The 23,570-nt window shown below is 39.3% G+C and overlaps 1 protein-coding gene across 3 annotated transcripts in view; it reads right to left on the reverse strand.

The window, feature by feature from the left end:
* ZNF451 (zinc finger protein 451) overlaps positions 1-23,570 on the reverse strand; it is a 1,506,235-nt gene that overhangs the window by 48,997 nt on the left and 1,433,668 nt on the right. For all 3 annotated transcript variants that reach the window (XM_044063345.1, XM_044063343.1, XM_044063344.1), the window contains one exon: positions 6,678-6,764. In XM_044063345.1, coding sequence (XP_043919280.1) covers positions 6,678-6,764 — 87 coding nt within the window. The remainder of the gene's footprint in view (positions 1-6,677; positions 6,765-23,570) is intronic.

Here is a 23,570-nt window from a genome sequence, read left to right on the forward strand (position 1 = left end):
CAGGTAAACCCTCCTGTATACAATGAATTATGTTTTGGTCTCTGTGATAACCGGATAGTTGCATGTTTTTGAAATGGATGTCAATATTCATGTATTGAGATCTGCATTACTTCATTCTTGAGATAAATTTCCTGACATCCAATTCTCGAACATACTTTGGTTATGACTCACACACCTATTTAAGGTTACAGCATACTTATTTTAAATATTTTTACATGGATGTTTGTGCCATCTGGTAAAGTGCCCAATGTTTATTAAATAACATTTAATTTGTTTTTAATAACGTTTTCATACTTAACAAAAAACAAAGTAAAGAAATAAATAAATACAGAAGTAAGTGGTCCTCCAGGTAGCTGAAATATACAAGGAAAACTATTTAGCTAATGGAGAATAAAATAACCAAATTAAAAAAAAAAAGAATTACACAGCTGTCTTATGTAACATACTGCAATTTTCAAAAAAGTTTGTTTGTGTCTTTCGGCTTTTCCCAGTTAGGGGTCGCCACAGCGGAACTCCGGTCCGCTAATGATTGGCAGTAGATTTTTACGTGCTGGCTTGCCGGGCCTAATGCACAACCTTCAACGAAGGAACACCCACAGAAGACGCTCTAACTGAGAATCGAACGGGCAACGTCTAACTGTGAGGCGACAACGCTACCGCACCACCACCGCAGAATTTTCAGAAAAGTATATAAGAAATAAAACACTGTAAAAATGGTAAGCTACTGGTAACAATTATGCAAAATATGGATCAAGTTATTTTAAAAGTCTGTATACAGAAGTATTGTTTAACTGGTCAACAGTAAAGTGGGAAATCTGGAAAAAACAAACTCTAAAGCCTTCATCTGTGTAATACTGAACCATAAGCATGCTACTTCTGCTATCTGTTCTGAATGGTCATGCCTTAAAATATGTTTTAGATTGCTCCCACTACTTCAGCCTTTCCTTTACGAATTTGTACAATGCAATGAGATACGGACCTGAGCAGGTAAAAGTAGAGTTGTGTAAAATCTTACCGTATCAGCTGATATCCTTTTTTTTGTACTGTTGCTGTATTCATAACATGTGGGATATCCTGTCAAGGATAGACCAATGTCCGGCCAGTATACCAAAATCGTTACATCCTCCCAGCATTGTATGTCTGAGATATGGTCCCTGTGCAGGCAAAGGGCATAAAGTTGATGCACGTATGCTCCACACTCAGAAGTGACGTGCCCTAGGAGAACTACAGCGCCCCAAGAGAAAGGAGAACATGCACATCCAGAGGGAAAAAGAAACAGAAGAGAGTCATAGAACCCGCGACAGGCAAGGTGTTCCCAACAGAAGAAAGAGGAAAGGGGGTAAGATGGAAGAAATGAATACTGCAACAGTGAAAGGGACATCTACCATTACAGTAAGACTTTACACAACTGTATTGTGTCCTTCCTTATTACTGTTGCAGTATTCATCACATATGGGAAATAACCAAAGCTACTGTAAAGAATGGGAGGAGGAAGGCACAGATGAGCCCTCCACAATCCCATCAAGGATGGCCCTGCCTCTGAAAATGACATCCAATTTGTAATCTTTAGTAGAAGTGTGGACATAGGACCAAGTGGCAGCTTCAGGGATGCATCTAGTATCCAAACCCTTGAGGAAAGCTCCAGAAGAGGCCACTGCCCTCACAGAATGAGCTCAGACTGAAGCCGAAAACTATTTTCCATAAAAAGAGCAACAAAAGAAATGGCCTTAGAAATCCAGGAGAAAATGGTTCGTTTAGAATTAGCCAAATCCAATGCCCTGGTATGAAAAGAAGATTTGCAGATAGCTGTTGTTTTGTATAAATAATACATGAGCTGTTTATTTAGATTCAAGGTGTGAAGAACCTTTGCATAAGCATACTGGGAAGAAGGTGAAAAGGAAGGAAGCTCAACAGACTGATTAAAAGAGACACCTTGGGCATAAAAGGAGGATTAGTATGCAGAGACACTCTGTCCCTATGAAAAATCAAAAAGGGAGGCACACCCATCACACTCTGAAGTTCAGAAACTCTCTTGGTGAATTAAGGGCTACCAATAAAACAGGTATAGTATTGCAAAGAAGAAAAAGTATCCTCTAAAGGAACCAGAGTTAAATTTTCAAGAAAAAAATTAAGCTCCCAAGAGGGAGGAATAGTTTTTTCTTGAGGGCCTGATATAAAGGATGCCTTTAAGGAATTGGAACCCCCACTGAGAAGGGATCCTGGTGATGTTTGAGACGCCAAACAGAAAATCTTTTCTATTCACCCAGAGGATTTTCTGGTAGCAGGTTTCCTGGCCTCCTGCAGAACCCTAAGCATGTCCTCAGAAAAGTGGTATTTAAAAGAGATCAAAATATCTATGACCCTGAAAAAAAAAGACAAAAAAGAAAAAAAAAATAACTATGAACCAAAGTGTCAGTCGAGGAATGGACAAGGGAGGGTGGAAAAGAGACCCCTTGTCCTGTGTGAGAAGATCCATTTGGTTAGATAACTACTTGTGATTACTGCCCTTGGCCAATGGAAAGAGAAGAGGGGACCAGAGCTGTCTGGGCCAAAAGGAAGTCACCAGCAAGATTCTTGGTGAGGCCTACCTTATCTTGTGTAAGACACTGGGAAGACGAGGAAGAGAAGGGTAAAGTATACAGGACATGGCATCCACCTTACAAGTCTTAGGACTCTCTAACAGAAGTGGGGGAGTTGCCTTTTCAGAGGGGAGGCAAAAAAATCCACTTGAGGAATACCTCAGGATGTACTATGTCCAGAAACACTTCTCTTTGAAGCATCCATTTGTGAGACTGTGTCCTGGACCTGCTTAGGGAGTGTGCCACAAAGCTGTGTCCTGGAGGAATGCAAAGAGCCTGAAGGGTTACCTGATGGAGGACAGCAATGTCCCAGGCCTGAAGAGCTAGTCTCCAAAGAAGATGAGACTTATGACCCCCTGTTTGTTGATGTACCACATGGCTGTGGTGGTGTCTGTAAAGACCGTTAAAGAGACTGCAGACCAAAGAAAATGGAAGGCTTGAAGAGCAAGAATGAGTGACCTCATTTCTTTTATGTTGATGTGGTCTGACCTCTGATGAAGGGGGCCATAAACCCTGAACCCTCAGACTGTTGAAGAGGTTCCCCATCCCAGATTGGTCTGTGAACAGCTCTTGTGTAGGGTTAGTCTGAAAAGTCAGTCCCAGATTGAGTGTAATATGCTGAATCCACCAGTGAAACTTGAGTCTGAGACAAAGTAAAAGAAATGGAAACTCCAGAGGCTGGCAAAATGGAGCCAAACTGGCCTTAGATACCACTAAAGCTTCCTCACATGAAGCCTGGCAAAGGGAAGCATGGGAATGATAGATGCCATGAAGCTCACGGTTCTGAGAAATTCCCCTGCAAAAATGACAGAAATGGGAAGCACAGACTGGAAGTAGGTAGTCAGAGACAGAATCTCGGGATAAGGAGGAGAAGCCAACATTGGAGTGTTTTGCATTCTGCAACCTAGAAAATGTGGTCTTGAGAAGGAGTCAGACTTGACTCCTTGAGACTGATGGTGAACCTCACAATGTGCTGAAGGAGCATGGTGAAAAACAGATCCTGCAGAAGCCTGGGTTGAGAGGGAACCTAAAGAAGCAAGTCATCAAGACATGGAAATATCTGGAGCCTCTGAAGCCTGCAAAAGGCTGTGACAGGGGCCAGATATTTGGTGGAACACCCCTGGGCTGTAGAAAGACCATAGGGCAAAGCACAGAACTGAAAATGAGAGGAAGAAACAGGGAAACATCAAAAATTCCTTAAAAGAGAGTGAATGGGTATATGTTCAAATGCAACCTAGACCAGTGGATGGGGAATAGAAAATTTACACCAGGTCTGGCACCCATGTCCCTTACGGACAGAGAGCTTATAAACACCTGGCCCTCAATGTCCTATTTGAATACAGGACATCATTAGTCTTTCATGAAAACTTGGATAGGCTCAGAAAGACCCCCTGGGTCGTTAGTCTACTAATAATCTATGCATCTATGAAGGACATCCTTTAGGTCTAGGGAGACCAAGAAACCCTGAGGAAGTAAGAAGGAAGAGAGCATCTGGAGTGCAAGCATACAGAAGGAAGGAATCTTTAAAAAGATATTTAGAAATGAGAGGTCTAGGACAGGTCGCCAATATCCCTCTCTTTTCTGTGAACCAGAAACATTCTAGAGTAAAACCTGTTCCTCTTTCGGATTCTAGAATGGGTTTAATGGTGCCCTGACCCAGTAAATATTGCAGAACCACAGAAAAATGAGAAAGGCAGACTCAGAAGGATAGTTTCTCCGAACTTTGGGTATGGTAGAAACACAGACTTGTTTAAAATCCTGCATCACTTTACCACTGTCTTGTACAGGCTTAAACAAGTCTGCAGCAGCCCTACCAAAGAGATTCTGATTGCCCAAAGCAGCATTTAGGAGCTTGGCCTTGATATAATCAGGTGAAGCCAAGGCTACCTCCTTATAACTGAACCTGAAGCAGCAGCTCTAGACGATGCACCAGCTGAACCATAACTATATTTGATGGAGTGATGGGCAAACTGAAAAGTGGAACTCATTAAGGAAAGGGCAGCAGTCTTGGTCTCAGAGTCAGGAAGGCCTGACAACAACCCCGAGTTTGAGACCAAAGCACCAAAACATACCTGGTCATACGGGATTGATAATTTATGGCCCTGAACGCCAGAGTGGCAGAAGTGTGCACTTTTTTCCCTGGCCTGTCCATAGCCCAACTGTCTTCATCAGAAGGAAAGGCAAAAGCATGGATAGCTTGTCAGCAGAGAGAGAGAGAAACCATGGCAGAGTATGAAGGACACTTGTTTAAGTCCTTAAAGGCCACAGGCACCTTTTAAAAAAGGTCAGGCTTCTTGGGGACTGGAGATTGGGAATCAAGAGCCAAAGAGGCAGCTGCAAATGTAACCAACAAGGCATCCAACACAGTAGAACAGCAGAAGGCTTAGGAGATTCCATCTGCAACAGCTCAAAATACCTCTTCTGAATATCAGAGACTTGAGTAATTCCACTAAAATACTCCAACTTGTGAACTACTGTGCCCCCAAAGGAGAACCAAGACTCAAGGAAGCGTCTTCCTCATTCCCACAGTCCAAAGGACAGGCAATTTGTGAGGAGTAAGCGAATGATTCATCTCCTGAATCCACCTCTTCATCCGAAGAATCAGACTCCCAAGCCCTTTTGGCTGGAATAGATGAGCAAGGAATAGATGAGCAAGGAGAAGCAGGAACAAACACCCCCGGAAATGGTCTCAAGGCCATCTGGGCACTGAACAAGTCTTGGGTAAAAATCCTGTCATTCCCTCTGAGGATCCTTAGCGAAAGGAGAAATGTGCTTATTCTTCTGCTTCTTCTTTAGTGGGGCATCAGCTTTGAAAACCTAGAAGGTTCTGAGCCATGCCTTGACTCAAGGGTACCATGGACCTCTTCCCTAACCAGAATCTGGGGAACTCCGACGGCCCTTCTGAAATAATAAGTAATGGTTCACCCCAACGTCTGTGGCGGACATTTTCATTGCCTCAGATGACATGCCAGAAGCTGGTTCCATGCCAGCCTCTGAAAGGGTCACAGCAGAGGAAACAGTGCAATCCAATTAGACCAAAAAACTTGTAAGGTAAACCAAATACAGCTCCCAGGAAACAGCAAGCCGAAGAGCCAGCAGTATGGTAAAACAGCACAAACGTTTAATAATCCAAACGTCCAGAGAAATCCATAAAAAATATATATAAAAAAAAACATAAAAACAAGTCCACTACTAAGCACTTTCATCCATTAGTATGTTCGGGCATCTTCAGAGTAGCTACTTTTCTGTTTCCTGGCAGCTGTATTTGGTTTACCTCACAGCAGAGGAAATGGTTGTTGGCACAGGACAGTCTTCAGGGTCTTCGCAAACTTTGAGAGAGAAGTCTGCTGCAGGATGGACAACAGCAGAGACAGAGACTTTTTGTCCTTCTTAAGAGATGGCTGTACCTTGGGATGGGTGGATTCAGCCATGGTACCCGGAGACATTAATTCTCAAGATAAATGGATAAAGAGGACAGACTGCCGCAAAGCATTTTGGGAACAAAATCCTGACAAATGGCAATTGTGTGAAGTATCTAGACAGAACAAATACTTCTCGTGATGGTCTTTATGGAGAATCTCCCTCCCACACTGACATTTTCCCTTCTTGGATGACATGAACCTTAAGTACACAAATAAAAGAAGAAAAACAAAGAACCCCAACTGGGCACTTATCTGTAAATGACTCGGTAAAAAACAGCTCAGTGAAGGGTGTACATACTGACCTTCAATTGTGGTGTTCAGACTGGTGACAAAGAAGTTCTTAGTATAGAGTGTACGTATGTCACTGTTATGACCTATGCCTGTGGGGGGGGGGGGGGGATACACGTTTGATGTACGATGCTGAAAAGATATAAAGGATTTGACATACTAGCCGGATCCTAGGCTATCCTTATGAATACTGCAATGGTGATAAGGAAGGACATCAAGGGTTTAGTATAATCCCTTTATCCATACAAATTATCTTCTACATTGTTAAAAAAAATTAATATACAATCTGGACCAAAATCAACAAAACAGGAAAAAAAACAACAAAGTCCTATCTAACTTTTAAGTTAATACTTATTCTTTGAAATAATGATAATACTATGAAAAGTACCTTCACTTTCCGTTTCTTTATTCTGGTCACACTGTATTATAATCTGCTCAGAGATCAGTATTACATCATCTTCATCTTCATGACATGCTGTATTGCAAAACATAAAGAAAGTTAAATTGGTCAAATATTAACCATGCTCCTGTCATTGCTGCCCCCAGATTTCACATTTGTAAGTAATAGTAAGACCACATAAACTAATATCTGCAGTTAAAGTGAACTCCTGAAAAATTCTAGGATGCAGTTTAGTTCACATTCACTGTCTGATAGACCCAACTTATACATTAGCTAATATTAAAGTACAAAATGTTATATACAGGTGTGTTGTTGTGTCTTTCGGCTTCTTCCAGTTAGGGGTTGCCACAGCGGAACTCCAGTCCGCTAATGATTGGCAGTAGATTTTTACGTGCTGAGTTGCCGGCTCTGACACGCAACCTTCAACGAAGGTACGTCCATTCACGCATGTCTCCACACAGAAGACGCTCTAGCTGAGAATCGAACAGGACGTCTTTCTGTGAGGTGACAACGCTACCGCACCACCACCACCGCAGTATGTTATATACATATGTGTGAATATATGAATACCACAGACTGCTGCAAGATCACATCAATCAATACTTAAGGAAATAAACCTAAACTGTGCTTGGGAAGATCTGACAGTAAAACTAAAACTTACAAAATGTGCAGACAGGCAAAAAAAGAAGGGACTGCAGAGGCCAAGAAGAATAGCATTACTGAATTAATGAATATGAATTTTCAAGAACCTAAAGGGCAGCTGTTGACAGGCAGGTCTAGTGTGCCATGAGGTCATAAACTGTTGGACTCGATTAAAAGACTAAACAATATATGACTACAGTTGGAATATTCAAAATGTCAAAATATCAAAAATGCCAAACACAAAACATGGACAAAAAAGTTTAGTTTATATTGCTGAAATCCCTAAGCACTGAACCGATAAAACATAACAAAAATTAAAATTCCTTTGTGATCTTCAAATCAAAATCCTTACATAGAATTAAAACCTAATTTATCTGAACAGTGGTAGCATTGTGGAAAAGTTTTATTCTAAGATAAGATGAAGGGAGGGGCAGGGGTAGCAGGCATTACAAAGGTGGGCAGGGGGGCCATAAAAACAGAAGCATGCTGAATAGAAATGTGAGGCAAGCAATCAGGGTAAAAGACTGGACATTGATGGAAGGGAGTGGAAACGCAGCTGAAGGAGGTACAGTACAAAAAGGAAAGAAGGTCAGTAAAGGAGACGAGGGCAGCAAAGGCAAAATCTGAAAGGGAGCTGGCACAAGGTTGTCAAGAAGGAAGCAAAGGCTTCTTTACATATGCAACAGAAAGGACTGAAGTCTTTTGATTAAGACTTTGAGAGCTATGGAAATTCCAGAAGTGTGAGCAACAAGCTTTTCATCAAAAGGGAAGAAAAAAAGCTTTTATTTAACTTTTCTTAAATATTTTAAATTGCACTTTTTGTAATTTTCTGTTTCAAGTTTTAGCCATTAAAGTTCTCTTTATATTTTTTTAGTTTGTTCTGAGACCTTTTTTTTTTGTAACTTCATTTGCAGTTGTGGGAAGATTGTGCAATACTGCACAATTTTAGCATTGTTTATATATTATACTGCATTTCTACATCCATACAGTCAAATTACTTGTCTGTATTTTGAATCCTGAGCCCATCATCACATTTGTTGCAGAAGTCTATCTACTGCCAGCGTTGAGCCTCATTTGGTTATTTATTAAAGCACTTTCTTCATGAACAGTGTTATTGGTAACTTTCTGCAGAGTCTGTTGCCTTAGTCTGTGATGGGGTTGCAGTAGTGGTAGTGTTGTGAATTCTGCTCCATGATTTGTGCTTCAATACTTTTATAGCTGTTTATATTCCCATTTTGCTGCTACAGTGCTCTGCTTATAGTCTAGCTGCTTAAAACATTCTCTAGGAAGTCTTGTTTCTTGCAGCTTGAATTTTTCTCTCCAGTCCTCCCACCATTTTCTTGTTGTGGATTTAAAAAAGATGAGTCTCTGACTTCCACGCCTTATGGTAAAATTGCCTTCCAAGGTCTCTTCCCTCCCTCTTTCATTGCTATTGCCTGCTGTGTAAAGTAAGTTATTTAAGTACTTTTTGCCACTCATTGGTTCCATATATCCATAATACTAAGGGACCACCATGCAAACCAGCATTGTTCTCGAGTAAATCCTCTCTTTTACTACAAATCGTCTCCTGCTAATTTTCCCATAAGTCCCATCTGCTTGGTAACCTCACCACACTCTAAGGGAAGCTAGAGTTAATCATGTTCCTTCATTGGGAGATAAGAGATTAATTTATTGTGACTGGACTTCAGTTAACTGTTTTAAAGTGCTACTGCAAAATGTTTGTTTCATTTGTTAATTTACAGTTTCATAGACTATTACTAGACTAACCACTAGGGCTCTTACAAGCCTAGTCGCACACCCCAGCCATTCGGGTCCTGAGTGTCATGGTCATCTGTATTGGGAAGAATATGCCAGGAGGGAGGTAACTAGGAAATTGTAAGGGGGGGGGTGTTAGGATATTTTTCTTAATGGCTGCCTCTGTCCATAAGGGACATGGAGGACACATCAGGCTGAATTTATGACTTCCCATCCAATTGTCAATGCTTCTTTTGAATAGGGTTAGGGATGAACTCTGTTTTGCATAGATGGGGAGCCTATTCCATAGTGTGGGGATCATTGGGACACATCTGTCTCTATAGCACATTCCGTTTATGTCACAAGCAAAGCTCATATGCCTACATCTAGTATTTCTGGTGCTGTTCGCTTTACGTATGTGAAACGGATCCATCAGGAGTGGGTCTCAGGAAGACCTGCAAGCCAGGCAACGATCCCCTCTCAACAGTCTGTAGGAGACTGAATACAAAGACACTGCCTTTAGGCGATCAGTATAGAACAGGGTATTCATGCCCTGATGCATCCCAATTAATTCAAGTGTCTAGTTAGATACATGCCAAAGGGGGAATTTGTATTCAATGACAGGTCTGCTAAGGGCAGAGTACAGTGTTACTACCATTTCCGTGGACCTGGATGCAATACTCTTACCTATAAGTTGGGCGACATAGAATGATTTTCTTACTATCTTAACTACGTGTTGGTCAAAGGCCAGATTGCTGTCTACATTGTTCCCAGATCCCTTAGTACTGGGTCGACTCTTAGGGACGTTTTATCAATGGAGGTATTAACTTGGGTTGACAATTTCCCAAAGGGCATTATAATACATTTTTTGGCTTTAAGTTTTAGGCTATGGCTTTGACAGCAGTCATTTGTCTGTGTTAAACTCTCTTGCAAGATGTTGGTGTCTAGGGAGGAAACTATAGCAGCTCCCAATTTACAGTCATCTGTGAACTTGGTGAGCCAGGCCTTGAAAGTTAGTCTTAACCTCCGAGAGGTAGATGCCAAACAGGAGTAAGCCAGGCATTTTAAATAATTTTAAAGTTCCCTAATACTTGAAATTGCCCTGTCCAGGTAGTTTAAGTTGCTTTGTTGTAGCATTACACTCGCAAACAGTCTTTTTTGGTATTTTCACATTAAGGGGTTAGCTGTGTTCTGTACAGATGCAAATGTCTAGTTACCCTTAGAACCAAAACCTGCAACTCAGTATGGCTAAAATAAAGCCATTCCATGGAGATAAGCTTAGAGCAGTTAGTTTGCACATTAAACAGCACTACTATCAAATCTTAGCACCATCTAACCTAGTCTAGTGCCAATCCCCAGAGATGACCTCTGTATAACCCAGTCTACACCCTACAGTAGCCCACCCAAATATAGGTCCTGATATGGATATGCAATTTTCAAATGTCTCCTTAGCCAGCTTGGGAGATATGGGCATCCTGAGACAATGCAATTGTCTCATTCACAGACAATCATTTAATCCCTAAAGAAACAAACACAGTATGTGAGAGATGGACATACACAATTTCACTGGAGGCAAAAACTGTGGATGCAAACAAAACCGTCAAGAACAAACACACTACATCCACCACACAGAGTCCACCACATACATACAGCAACTTATGCTGAGGCACTAAAAAGCAATCTTTCCAAACCTCAAAGACATTCTAAGGCTTATTCTCAGTAATCTCTAAATAACTCACCAAACACCATACATAAAGACCTTCGGTCAGTGGGGTCCAAACAGCAAAACCCATAATGCAAGCCAACACATTACCCAAGACTTGTGCCATTGGGGATTCCATTGTATGACACACACATGCCCAACTCACCAGACTGAACAGAGAAGATGTTACTTAACTGGAGAAGGGTCTATCAAGTTATGCATGCACTCAAGTTACTACATCAAAAGTACCAGTATGATTCTGTCATAGTACCTGTGGGTGCTAATGACCTCAGACCTACTTCCCTGGAATATATGAACTGAGACATTGTTAATCTCTCTGAATGTGTGGCTCAGGCAGGTATGTGGTTTGCACTGAGCAGCATTCTACCTTCAGCAAGAATGATGCCACTAGATTAACAAACGATGACAGAGTTCCATAATTGGATTAGCTTCTGTGGTCTTTCCAGGGGAGTCAATATTTGTCAGGGTGGGAGGATATGGTTAAAAACCATGTTGCTTCACAAAAGGATGGTCTGCACCGGTCTCCTCCAGGCTTCTGAATATTGGCTAAAACTTTATCCAACCCATTACAGCCTATTTTAGACAATGCCAAACTGACAAACCTACAATGTTAGTTAGGGATTGAAATTTTGGCAGCAACACGATTAATTAGATATTTAAATTGAAATATAGGATTTTTACTGGTTACGAGTCTGTACCATGGGACATTGCAATGTTATTTACGAGTTGCAATGGCAATTTATTATGTTCTGAAGCTCGGTAATCACGGAGTGAAAGCGCTTAACTGTATTGCTGGTTTGAGTTCTTGATCGTTTGGAGGAATAAACGTATTTTATTAATATTGTGGTTGGCTTGATTTCATTGTATACTGGGATTCATTGTGGTTCCTTCACTTCTTCGCCTTCGGTTGTGGAATTTTTATTCCTGGTTTTGCCTGTGCTTGCCTGTGTTCATAGCTGTTGTTGCCATGGCTGAAGGTGCGGAATCAGAAAAGTTTTTGGACACACCAACAGTGTTTAAGGATACTTTGAATTCTTCAGACAATTCGCCCATGACACGGGGTGAATTCAAACAAGTTTTAGCTTTGCTCACACAAATCACGGATTCTATGAACAACTGGAATGTTGCAGTCAGCGGTGGGTTACCAGGTAACCAACAACAGTTACCGGAAAGGTTACGTGGAACGTGCAGAACATTGAGCACGCCCACTAATATGGAGGATATTGAACCAACGGCTGGGGCTCAGGATGTGGGGCATACACAATGTGCACCAAGGACTGGTTTTAAAAAAGAGTGCACACAAGGTCCGAACGGACAACTGGAATTTTTCTAATTTCGATTCTTGGACAAGCAAACATTTTAACTTTAATGAAGGTACTGTTGAAAACAATTTGGATTCTAACTTCAGTAACTTTAAAGACAAACGGTATGCCTTGAAGTCGAATCAATTAGAAATTGATTACCTCAAGGAATGTGTCAATGTTAACAGAGTCCCGAAAGGGCTTCGGGTTTTTAAATTCCCTAACAATGTTAAGCCGGGTTCGGCACTGTATCAACAACTTTGTGAGATTTTTAACAGGACGGGCAATGAGGTACTTAATTTGATGATTAAAGACTATGAGGCTAAGGCTGGGGATTTATTGAAAGATCTGCATAAATTACATGATAATGTACTGAATGACAGTTTGTTCAATAGTGTGAAAAGAAATTATGATAATGTATTCCACGAAGTAGATTTTATATGAAAATAGTTGAGAGAAAGATGAGGAAATTGGAGAGAGACTTAGTGGAATACAGGGAAGGGAGAGCTTACCCGATGGCTAAACACATTGGGATGATGAAACAAACGGATAGCATTTTCCCTAATGTCACCGATGACTATCATAACCAAAATTTTAGTAACATAAACATGGGTCAACCGGTTTTGAGAAGGAGTGAGAGGTTAGCCGAGAAAGAAAGAAAACAATCATTCTGGGATTTTCAGTATCCCGGGGGGAGGGGACAGATGAACAGGGGGTGGAATTGTACCGTGAATTAAATGTACCATCCTCTTTGTCTTGAGTTGGTTAGTGATGACATCTCACACAACTCCAGGGACCAACACATTATACGGAGACAAGGGAATTTCACTATTTTTAACTTTACTGAATTGGCACTCACTGACGAACACTTTAAACTGTTCTCGAAAGGGTTTCAGTTTATTCCAGCTCGACCTGGGGTCACTGTTAACACACTTATTGACCTCAAATTGTTCATTAGACAGCTTAATCTGAATATTAATTTTAAAGGAAAATCTTTTTCAAATCATGAACTATCTAGAAAGAGTTTATTTAACCCCCCTACTCATCCCTCACAAAGTATTTGAAGAGTTAGCTGAGAGGGAAGGATAGAGATCACAGACAATCCGATAACTTTAACGGTGAAGAAAGGAGTATAATTGAGGTTTTGCGGCAAGAAAAATGTAGAGTGATGAAACCGGACAAGGGTGGGGGGGTGGTCCTTATGTATACCCTGGACTATGAGTCACACCTGCAGAATTTACTTCAAGATGTTGACCAATATGGGGTGGTTTCTAGGAACGAAATTAACATAGCCCACTCTAGGATAGGACACTATGTGTATGACCATTTAATGCAGGGGTCTATTAATGAGCAACTTTTTAATTTTTTACACGTGGATAAACCTAGAATTCCCGTGATTTTTGGTATCCCTAAGACACGCAAAGGTTTGGACCCTATTAAATTTAGACCTATAGCTTCAGGGTAGGTAGCATCACAGAGCCACTGACCAAATACATTGATTTTATGGTCAAGAAATTTGTAACATCTATTCCCCACATCAACAAGGATTCTTGGGACTTTCTCAAGGGTATAGATCAGGACAAATTTGACAAAGACACCTGGATGGTGACCATAGATATAGTGGAATTGTTTCCTAGTATACCACATCAAACTGGTCTGGACTGGTTTGGGGAAATTCTGGTGGCTGAATCAGGGTTGAGTACCAACAGCATTAATTTAATTCTTGAATTTATGGAGACCATTTTGAACAACAATTTTATTTATTTTAATGGCGAATTTTACCACCAGAAAAAAGGAGTGGCTATGAGTGCTCCATGTGCCCTTTTATATGCAAATTGTGTCTTATATTACTGGGAACGGAAGTACATTCTAGGGTCTTGTTTGTCCTAATATATTGCATACTACCACTAGGTATTTGGATGATTTATGCTCGTTATGGAATGGTCCAAGGGAGAAATTTGATGAATTTTATGACTACATTAACGATAGTATGGATTTTTTACGGTTCACCTACAATATTGACCAACATCAATTGAATTACTTGGATGTTACTTTATATAAGGACTACACCAACAGTAGTTTTCAATCCAAGCTTTTTAGGAAGAGCACATTTTCAAACTCTTATCTACATTTTGATAGTGGACATCCTTTTTTCAGAAAAAGGTATCGTCAAGGGCCAGATGATTAGGGCCTCTAGGATGACAAGTAGGATGGAACAATTCCAGGAAGAGGTCAGGATTTTGGGTGCCTTGTTTGAGGAAAAAGGATATCCTAAGGAACTCATTGACTCTATGGCCCTAGAAGTTAGTGAGAATAGATATGGTAAATATGCCCCTTTGTTAGGTTTGGGGAGAACTAACCACACTGATGGGTTACTGAACACGGATGAATTTAGGAGTAATTTTATACATACTTTCCCCACCACATCTGGTGAAGTGGAAAAAATAATTTTGAAGCACTGGTTGGTGTTATCCCTGAATGATGAGATCAGTAATTTCATTCCCATTACCCCTCATTTTGTGAGAAAAAGGGACACCAATTTGAAAGAACTTTTTGAAATGATCTCGGTACCTAGGGTTATTAATAACAGGGAGAAAGTGGGTACATATAAATGTGGAACATGCCAACAGTGTAAGTTTATGATTAATCAGGGAACAATTTTTATTCCTTCAAGAAAATTTAGATTTAGATCTACGAATTATTTTAACGGTGGGTCCAAGGGGGTTGTTTATTTAGGAATCTGTGTCTCCTGTAACAGCTTTTATGTCGGTAAGACCGAGAGACAATTAAAAAAAAGAGAGTTTATGAGCAAATCTATGTCGTCTCTAAAAGGAAGGACACTAATGCTTTTTTTAAGCACTCCCTGGTATATGAACAAATGGATATCAAATTCATGGTCTTGGAACAGGTTCTGGTTGACTCGAGGGGAGGTAACTGGGAATCCAGCTTAGAATACAGGGAGTTGCTTTCGCAACTGAGGCTGGACGCAGGAAGGACCCCGGGGCTCAATGATAATATAAGTATTATTAGTGTTTTGAAAATGAGAGCAGCCCATTTATGAATTTCCCCTATATATATATCAATATTTGTATTGCAATGGGAGGGTGTAACATTAGTTAACGCTAGTGAATTATTAATGCATCTTTATTATTGTGGTAACGGGTTGATAATTTTTTTTACACCTGTGTATATATATATATTCTTTTTATTGAGGTTTTGAAATGCATTATTATTTACTATTTATTATTTATTATGTTTCACCATTAATACTTTTTATTTATATCTAACAATGTTTTATCGGAATTACCATGACTATTTTAGAATTTACATCTTATTTTAAACCATTTTAAGTCAATACGAAATACAATGTTAGTTAGGGATTGAAATTTTGACAGCAACACGATTAATTAGATATTTAAATTGAAATATAGGATTTTTACTGGTTACGAGTCTGTACCATGTGACATTGCAATGTTATTTAAGAGTTGCAATGGCAACTTATTATGTTCTGATGAAGCTCGGTAATCACCGAGTGAAAGCGATTAACTGTATTGCTGGTTTGAGTTCTTGATCGTTTGGAGGAATAAACGTATTTTATTAATATTGTGGTTGGCTTGATTCCACTGTATACAGGGATTCATTGTGGTTCCTTCACTTCTTCGCCTTCGGTTGTGGAATTTTTATTCCTATTTTAGACAATGACAAACCTACTGACATAGTAAAGAAACCTAAAGGTTCTACTACTCAATGCTAGGAAACTAAACAAGAAACTCGGCACTCTGCAAACTCTCTTCACTCTACAAAATACAGCCATCTGTACCATTACTGAGACATGGTTTAAATCTACATGAAGTACTCCATCAGTGCAAGGCTTTAGTGCATTCAACACATTTAGACCATCAGCTGCACAGAAAGGAACAAAGGGTGGAAGAGGCTATCTACATTAGCAACCAGTATAACTCTAGGTTGGTTTAACAGCAGCCTGCCCTGGAGTTCATCCATGTGAATATCATCACAGACGAAGTTCCATATCATATCCTAGCAAGCTATAGGTCACATACTATGTCCCAAGAATCCCATAGCTCAGACCTAGATTTACTGGAAACAAACACCATTAAACCAAATACCTTAATTCATGGCAGACTATCTACCACTCTACAGATGAAACATACCCTGCCTCAAACCTGCAGACATAAAGAATCCTGGACTTTATTAAGACAAAATACCCTTGACAAGACAGTGTGCATACTCACCAACTCACCACAGGTTCAAACATACTGGACCTGGTACTCACCAATATGGGAGAGCACTACTGAAAGCAAACTACAGCACACTAAATGATAAACTCAAAATTCAGTGCCTCTCCCATCCCAGAGTTCAGAACAACCCATGTGGAACTTTTCACAAAGACCCTGTACAACCATGTAAATGGCTGTATAGAGGCTGCTGTACCTACTAGAAGTAAGCTCAAAACAAACTCTAAAACCACACTACACTGGTAGACTCAACCTTAATAGGGTATATAACAAAAAGGAGAAAAAAGTCATGGTTAATATCAGGAAGAGCAACTCATGATAAGAGCTTGCTAATTAAACTAAACAGAAAATCAAGTCCAACAAGGCCAGTTATGAGGTCAAGATAGCCTTACAGTCTACATACACTCACAAGACCTTCAACATCTGTGTCTGTAACCTCAAAGTCAGCACTGAACCGGTGGTCAATTGTGCCACTTTCACTGAAGAGTGACATAGTGAATCTGCTGGCTGACAACTTCAGCTCAAACTTTATCCCCAACTCCACTCCTATCTTCTCCCATGAAATATATACTAATGTAACACCTCACCCAATTATTAGCAGGGAGCAGGTCCTGGCAGCACACACTAAGGTACAAAATACAGCCTCAATGGGCTTCAACAATATCCCAAGACACATTAATAGTTTGAAACACGACTTACGAGGACCACTTCAGCAACTTTTCAACTACAGCCTCAAAGCAGGCTTTGCACAGTGAAAATAGAGGACTGCAATGGTTATCCCACTTTACAAGTGTGGATCACCAAACAACCTTAGACGCTTTAGTCCCATTAGTCTGACTAGTCTAAAATGCAAAGCCATGGAACAAATTATCATGGAAATGATCAACAAAGACAGACAACCTTCAGACACTGGACCCAATCCATTTTGGTTTTATCAAGGGAAGGTCATGCCCACTAAACCTGGTGATCTTTTTTGAGAACATCACCAAGGCAATGGATGAGAGTACAATAGTGCATACCACGTACCTGAACCTAGATAAGGCATTTGATACAATACCTCACTCGAGTATAGTTGACATACTCCATGAACTGGGCATTAACCCCTACATAACATACTGGATTGCCAGATGGCTTATAATCCGGACCTAGGCAGTCAGGACTGGTGAGACTACTTCCACTAAGAGACCAGGCACCATAGGGGTACCTCAGGGCTCTCTGCTGAGACCTTTCATATTTGGAATCTATTTCTCAGAGAGAAAGATTAATGTCAAGGGCCTTTGGCAGACCAAGTCTGTAGATCACTGCCAATTGGGAATTAACAGAGAATCCCCCAACTGACACAAACATTTTCCAAGAGGGTCTTACACAGACAAATGACTGGTGCCAAAGCCATGGACTAAAACTCAATGCTACGAAATGCATTACAGTGCCTTTTGGTAAAACGGCCACCCAGGTTAATTACTCCATCGATATGATTCCCCTAAGAGTTAGACCAGTAATGAGGGATCTGGGAAGATATGTAGACAATAATTTGGTGTTTGACCACCATGTGGCCAAGGCAGTGACAAAATCGTTACATGTTACCCAACTTATATGTAAGGGCATGGTATCCAGACCCCAAGGAAGTCACAGTGCCACTTTATTTGACCCATATTAGACTAGAGTATAATGCCCCCTTCAGTATGTAGACCACATACAAAATAGTAGATAAACCACAGAAAGAACAACCAGCATAATGTGAGCAATCCAAAGGACACCAAGTTTATTGAAGTTAAGCTCTTTCCTCTCTATTAGAGGCTTCCTCAGAACAATATTGCACAGAAACCCAGCCAAATATATACCCACCCATCAATTAATTGTGCCAATTTTTTTTTAAAGCAATATATACACATCGTTACACCAATAAATATATTACGTATAACAAAACTAAAATGTTACCATAAAATATTATAATGTATTAATAAATTATTGAATAAATTACATGTTAACTTGGCTAACCTAAAATTCGATCAAGTTTTAAAACACTAGCAATGCTTATAGTTTCATTAATGCCTGGGTAACAAGAGGCATTTAGAAACAACTGCTATCTCAATTCCATCATGTCCAAATGCACCCTTGTTCATCCATCACGGACTGCTGTAAAACAAAGAATTTAAAATTGGGTCTTGGATTTTCATTAATGTGTCTAAACAAGGCACTAGTAACCCTACAATGTCTGATGTCACCCAGATGTTCACCTATTCTTAATTTAAAATTTCTACAGGTTTTCATAGTGTAGAAACTAGAACCTTTTCCACACTTGGCCATATACACAACATTTTTGCTATTACAATTCTAATGACCTCTAATATTGGCAGTCTTCGGATTGACTCTGATTTGACCCTCAGTTTCCATTATGAATGGACAAAGAGCAGGAATTACATTTAAAATTACCAACTTTTCTATAGATCCTGCCTTCATGTCTAATGCTTTCCAAAATGTTCTTTATAGATTTGTCCCTGCTAAAAACATGTCTCGGGTTTTTACCAACTTTCAACCCAACATTAGCATCAAATTGAAGAATCTCCCAATTGGCATTTACCACATCAATAATACTGTTGGCCATACCGTTGTATGTCAAAATGAAGGCTGAGTTGTAAAAAAAACCCTTTTCAATGCTACATCTATTACTACTCATAAATCCGTGGTCCAATATGGGTCTATAAAAACCTTGTTTTCGTTTTAAGTTACCTCATGAGCAAGGTCTTCCAAAAGACAGTCAGGATATCCCCTTTGTTTAAACATGTGTGTAATAAATTCTAATTCAACCAAAAAATCCACATCAGAACTCACCATTCTGGCAGCCCGCACCAACTGGCCTTCAACAACAGCCCTCTTTTGTTGGTGCTGGTGCCAGCGACCATAATCCAAATAGGAATTTGAGAATGTGGACTTTCGGCGAATTCTGGTGTTAAAATTCATATTACACCAATCTATCTCAAGTTCTACATCTAAGTAGACAATTTTATTCTTGCTATAAAGATAAGTACATTTTAAAAAATCATCTGTTTCATTGATATATACCAAAAATTCATTGGAAAGGTACAGAAGACAGTTTAAAAGAAGAAACAAATCATCCAATAATCGGGTATAATATGCAATATTAGAGTTATACCGACTATTAATCATAAATTCCTGCTCCCAATAAGACAAAATAAGGTTGGCAAAAATGGGGGCACATGGCGCCCCCATTGCCACTCCTTTCACCTGTTTGTAATACTGTCCCTCAAACCAAATGTAGTTATTTTTTAAAACTAAATACCATAAGTACACTCATTTTAATTTCATCTTGAGAAAAAATATTGGTTTTATTAAGTTGTTGTTCTAACCAATAAATACCTAAATCATGGGGAATAACAGTGAACAGATTAACCACATCCACAGTGACCATAATCATATCAGTCGTTAATTCAATGCCATTTAATCTGTCTATAAATTGCCAGGAATCTTTATTTATATAATCAAAAAAACCAAAGCACTTCTGCATTTCATGATCTAGGTATTTAGCAAGGAAATAAGTCTTAGACCTTTTACCATCCACAATGGGCCTGAAAGATGGATTAACCCAGTCCCTTGTGGATTTTGGTATACCAAAAATATTTGCCACCCTAGGATATTCATTCTTCAAAAAGTGATACTCATCTACATCAATTTGGGCCTGGTAAATCATATCGTCAAGGGCCAAATCTATCTTTTTATATGCCACCCTGATCTCATTTAGGGAAACTTTCCTCATAGGCTTCATCAAGTAGAATGTTATTCATGCCATCTAAATATTGTCTCTTGTCCATAATAACCACTCCATTGCCCTTGTCTGGTTTCATAAATCTGACCGTGGGATCTTTAATAAATTCAAGCATGAGCTGCTTTTCCTTCCCAGTCAAATTAGAATAATTAAACTTGTCAGTGTAAATATAACATTTTCGAATTGCCTTTTCACACATTCTTTCAAATAGTTCGACAGTTTTGTTCAATGGAGGGTTAAAAGTACTAGACTTTTTACAATTATTCCTGGTTTGATTTTTAATTGCAGCCTCTTGATTAAGCCATACTTTTAAATTTATCTTCCTAGTGTATCTCTTTAAATCAATTATGGATTCTACCAAGTTCCCCAACCCTACATGGAACGAAGGTGAAACCTTTGGCTAAAAAATCAGCATGCTTTTCACTCACAGCCAGCCTTGAATAATTATAAATTTTAAAATCACCCTTGCTATTAGTGACTATCTCGGGCCTAAGCCCATCATTATTTTGCATTTGATTGACAAGACACTGTACCAAAACATCCAACATATATTCACAATTGTCATTGCCGTCTATATTAGACATTAAAAATTCAGGAACCTCATTTTCATGACAGACACTTGCATTTGGCCCTTGACAATATGATTTACCAGGCCAACATTGATGTAGATGAGTATCACTTTTTGAGGAATGAAAATCCTAGGGTGGCAAATATTTTTGGTATACCAAAAATCGACAAGGGACTGGTTAATCCATCTTTCAGGCCCATTGTGGATGGCAAAAAGTCTGACTTATTTCATTGCTAAATACCTAGATCATGAAATGCAGACGTGCTTTGGTTTGTATGATTATATAAGTAAAGATTCCTGGCAATTTATAGACAGATTAAATGGCATTGAATTAACTACTGATATGATTATGGTCACTGTGGATGTGGTTAATCTGTTCACTGTTATTCCCCATGATTTAGGTATTTATTGGTTAGAGCAACTTAATAAAACCAATATTTTTTCTCAAGATGAAATTAAACTGAGTATACTTATGGAATTAGTTTTAAAAAATAACTACATTTTGTTTGAGGGACAGTATTACAAACAACAATGGGGGTGGCATGTGCCCCCATTTTTGCCAACCTTATTATGTCTTACTGGGAGCAGGAATTTCTGATTAACAGTTTGTATAATTCTAATATTGCACAATATACCCGATTCTTGGATGATTTGTTTCTTCTTTGGTAAGGTACAGAAGACAGTTTAAATGAGTTTTTGGTATATATCAATGAAACAGTTGATTTTTTTTTAAATTTACTTATTTTTATAGTAAGAATAAAATTGTCTACTTAGATGTAGAACTCGAGATAGATTGGTGTAATATGAATTTTAACACCAGAATTCACCGAAAGTTCACATTTTCACATTCCTACTTGGATTACAGTAGCTGGCACCCGCACCATCAAAAGAGGGCCGTTGTTAAAGACCAGTGGTGCGGGCTGCCAGAATGGTGAGTTCTAATGTGGATTTTTTGGTTGAATCAGAATTTATTACACACATGTTTAAACAAATGGGATATCCTGACTGCCCTTTGGAAGACCTTGCTCATGAGGTAACTTACAAACGAAAACAAGGTTTTTATAGACCCATATTGGGCCACAGATTTGTGAGTAGTAATAGATCTAGCACTGAAAAGCTTTTTTTACAACTCAGCCTTCATTTTGACATACAATGGTATGACCAACAGTATTACTGATGTGGTAAATGCCAATTGGGAGATTCTTCAATTTGATGCTATTGTTGGGTTGAAAGCTGGTAAAAACCCAATACATGTTTTTAGGAGGGACAAATCTATAAAAAACATTTTGGAAAGCATTAGACATAAAGGCAGGATCAATAGAAAAGTTGGTAATTTTAAATGTAATTTCTGCTCTTTTTGTCCATTCATAATGGAAACTGAGGGTCAAATCATGGTCAGTCAGTATTAGAGGCCATTACAATTGTAATAGCAAAAATGTTGTGTATATGGCTAAGTGTGGAAAATGTTCTAGTTTCTACATTGGGAAAACCTGTAGAAAATTTAAATTAAAAATAGGTGAACATCAGGGTGACATCAGACATTGAGGGTTACTAGTGTCTTGTTTAGACACATTAATGAAAATCCAACACATGATTTTAAATTCTTGGTTTTACAGCAGTCAGTGATGGATGAACAAGGGTGCATTATAGATGTGCATTTGGACATGATGGAATTGAGATGGCAGTTGTTTCTAAATGCCTCTTGTTACCCAGGCATTAATGAAACTATAAGCATTGCTAGTGTTTTAAAACTTGATCGAATTTTAGGTTAGTCAAGTTAACTTGTATTTTATTCAATAATTTATTAATACATTATAATATTTTATGGTAACATTTATTTAGCTTTATTCAATAATTTATCAATACATTATATTTTATGGTAACATTTATTTAGCTTTATTTTGTTATATGTAATATATTTATTGGTGTAACTAGATGTGTATATATTGCTTTAAAAAAAATTTGGCGCAATTTTGATTGGTTAATTGATGGGTGGATATATATTTGGCTGGGTTTTGGTACAATATTGTTCTGAGGAAGTCTCTAATAGAGAGGAAAGCTCTTAACTTCAATAAAATCCTCTTGGTGAGGTACCTCTGTGGTCTTTCCAGCTGTCGCAGGTGTCCTGTAAGGTACATCCCAAATGGGGCATTGTACTCTATGATGGGTCTAATGAGTGATGAGTAGAGGGGCACAATAACCTCTTTTGTTCTAGACGCGAACCCTTTTGTAATTGGGTGGACCACATAGAAGGATTTTCTAACCACCTTGGCAATATGATTATCAAAGGAGAGATCTACTTGGGTCCCCAGATCCCGTATTACATTTTCTGTATTTAGGGGACTACCACATATATGGTAGTTCGCAGGTACTTTTTTTTCCAAGGGGATGACTATGCACTTCTTGGCATTTAGCTTGAGGCCATGATTTTGACACCATGTATCAGTCTCAGTTAGATCCTTCTGGAGGATGTCTATCAGTTGGAGAGTCAGTTATGGCCCCCAGTTGGCAGTCGTCTGCGAACTTGGTCAGCATAGTCCTCCTGTGCTTGCCTGTACCTCTGAAAAGTATATACCAAACAAGAGGGGTCCCAGGACTGAGCCCTGGGGGATGCCACTTGTAACTGGTTTAGAGTCGGATCTAGAGCCTGCAACTCTCACTGTGTGGGTTCTATCTGTAAGCCAATTGGCAACCCATCTCGTGACGTAGGGGTTTATGTTCAGGCTGGTGAGCTTGTCTATAAAACCAGAATAGGGAATGGTGTTGAAAGTCTTTGCGAGGTCTAGGTAGGCTGTGTGGACCTCCTTTCCCTGGTCTAAAGCCTTGGTAACGGTCTCAAAGAATTCCACCAGGTTTAGGAGGCATGATCTGCC

Source organism: Protopterus annectens, chromosome 2.part1 (genome assembly GCF_019279795.1).
Source record: "Protopterus annectens isolate FY-2018-M chromosome 2.part1, PAN1.0, whole genome shotgun sequence".
Lineage (NCBI taxonomy): Eukaryota > Metazoa > Chordata > Ceratodontiformes > Protopteridae > Protopterus > Protopterus annectens.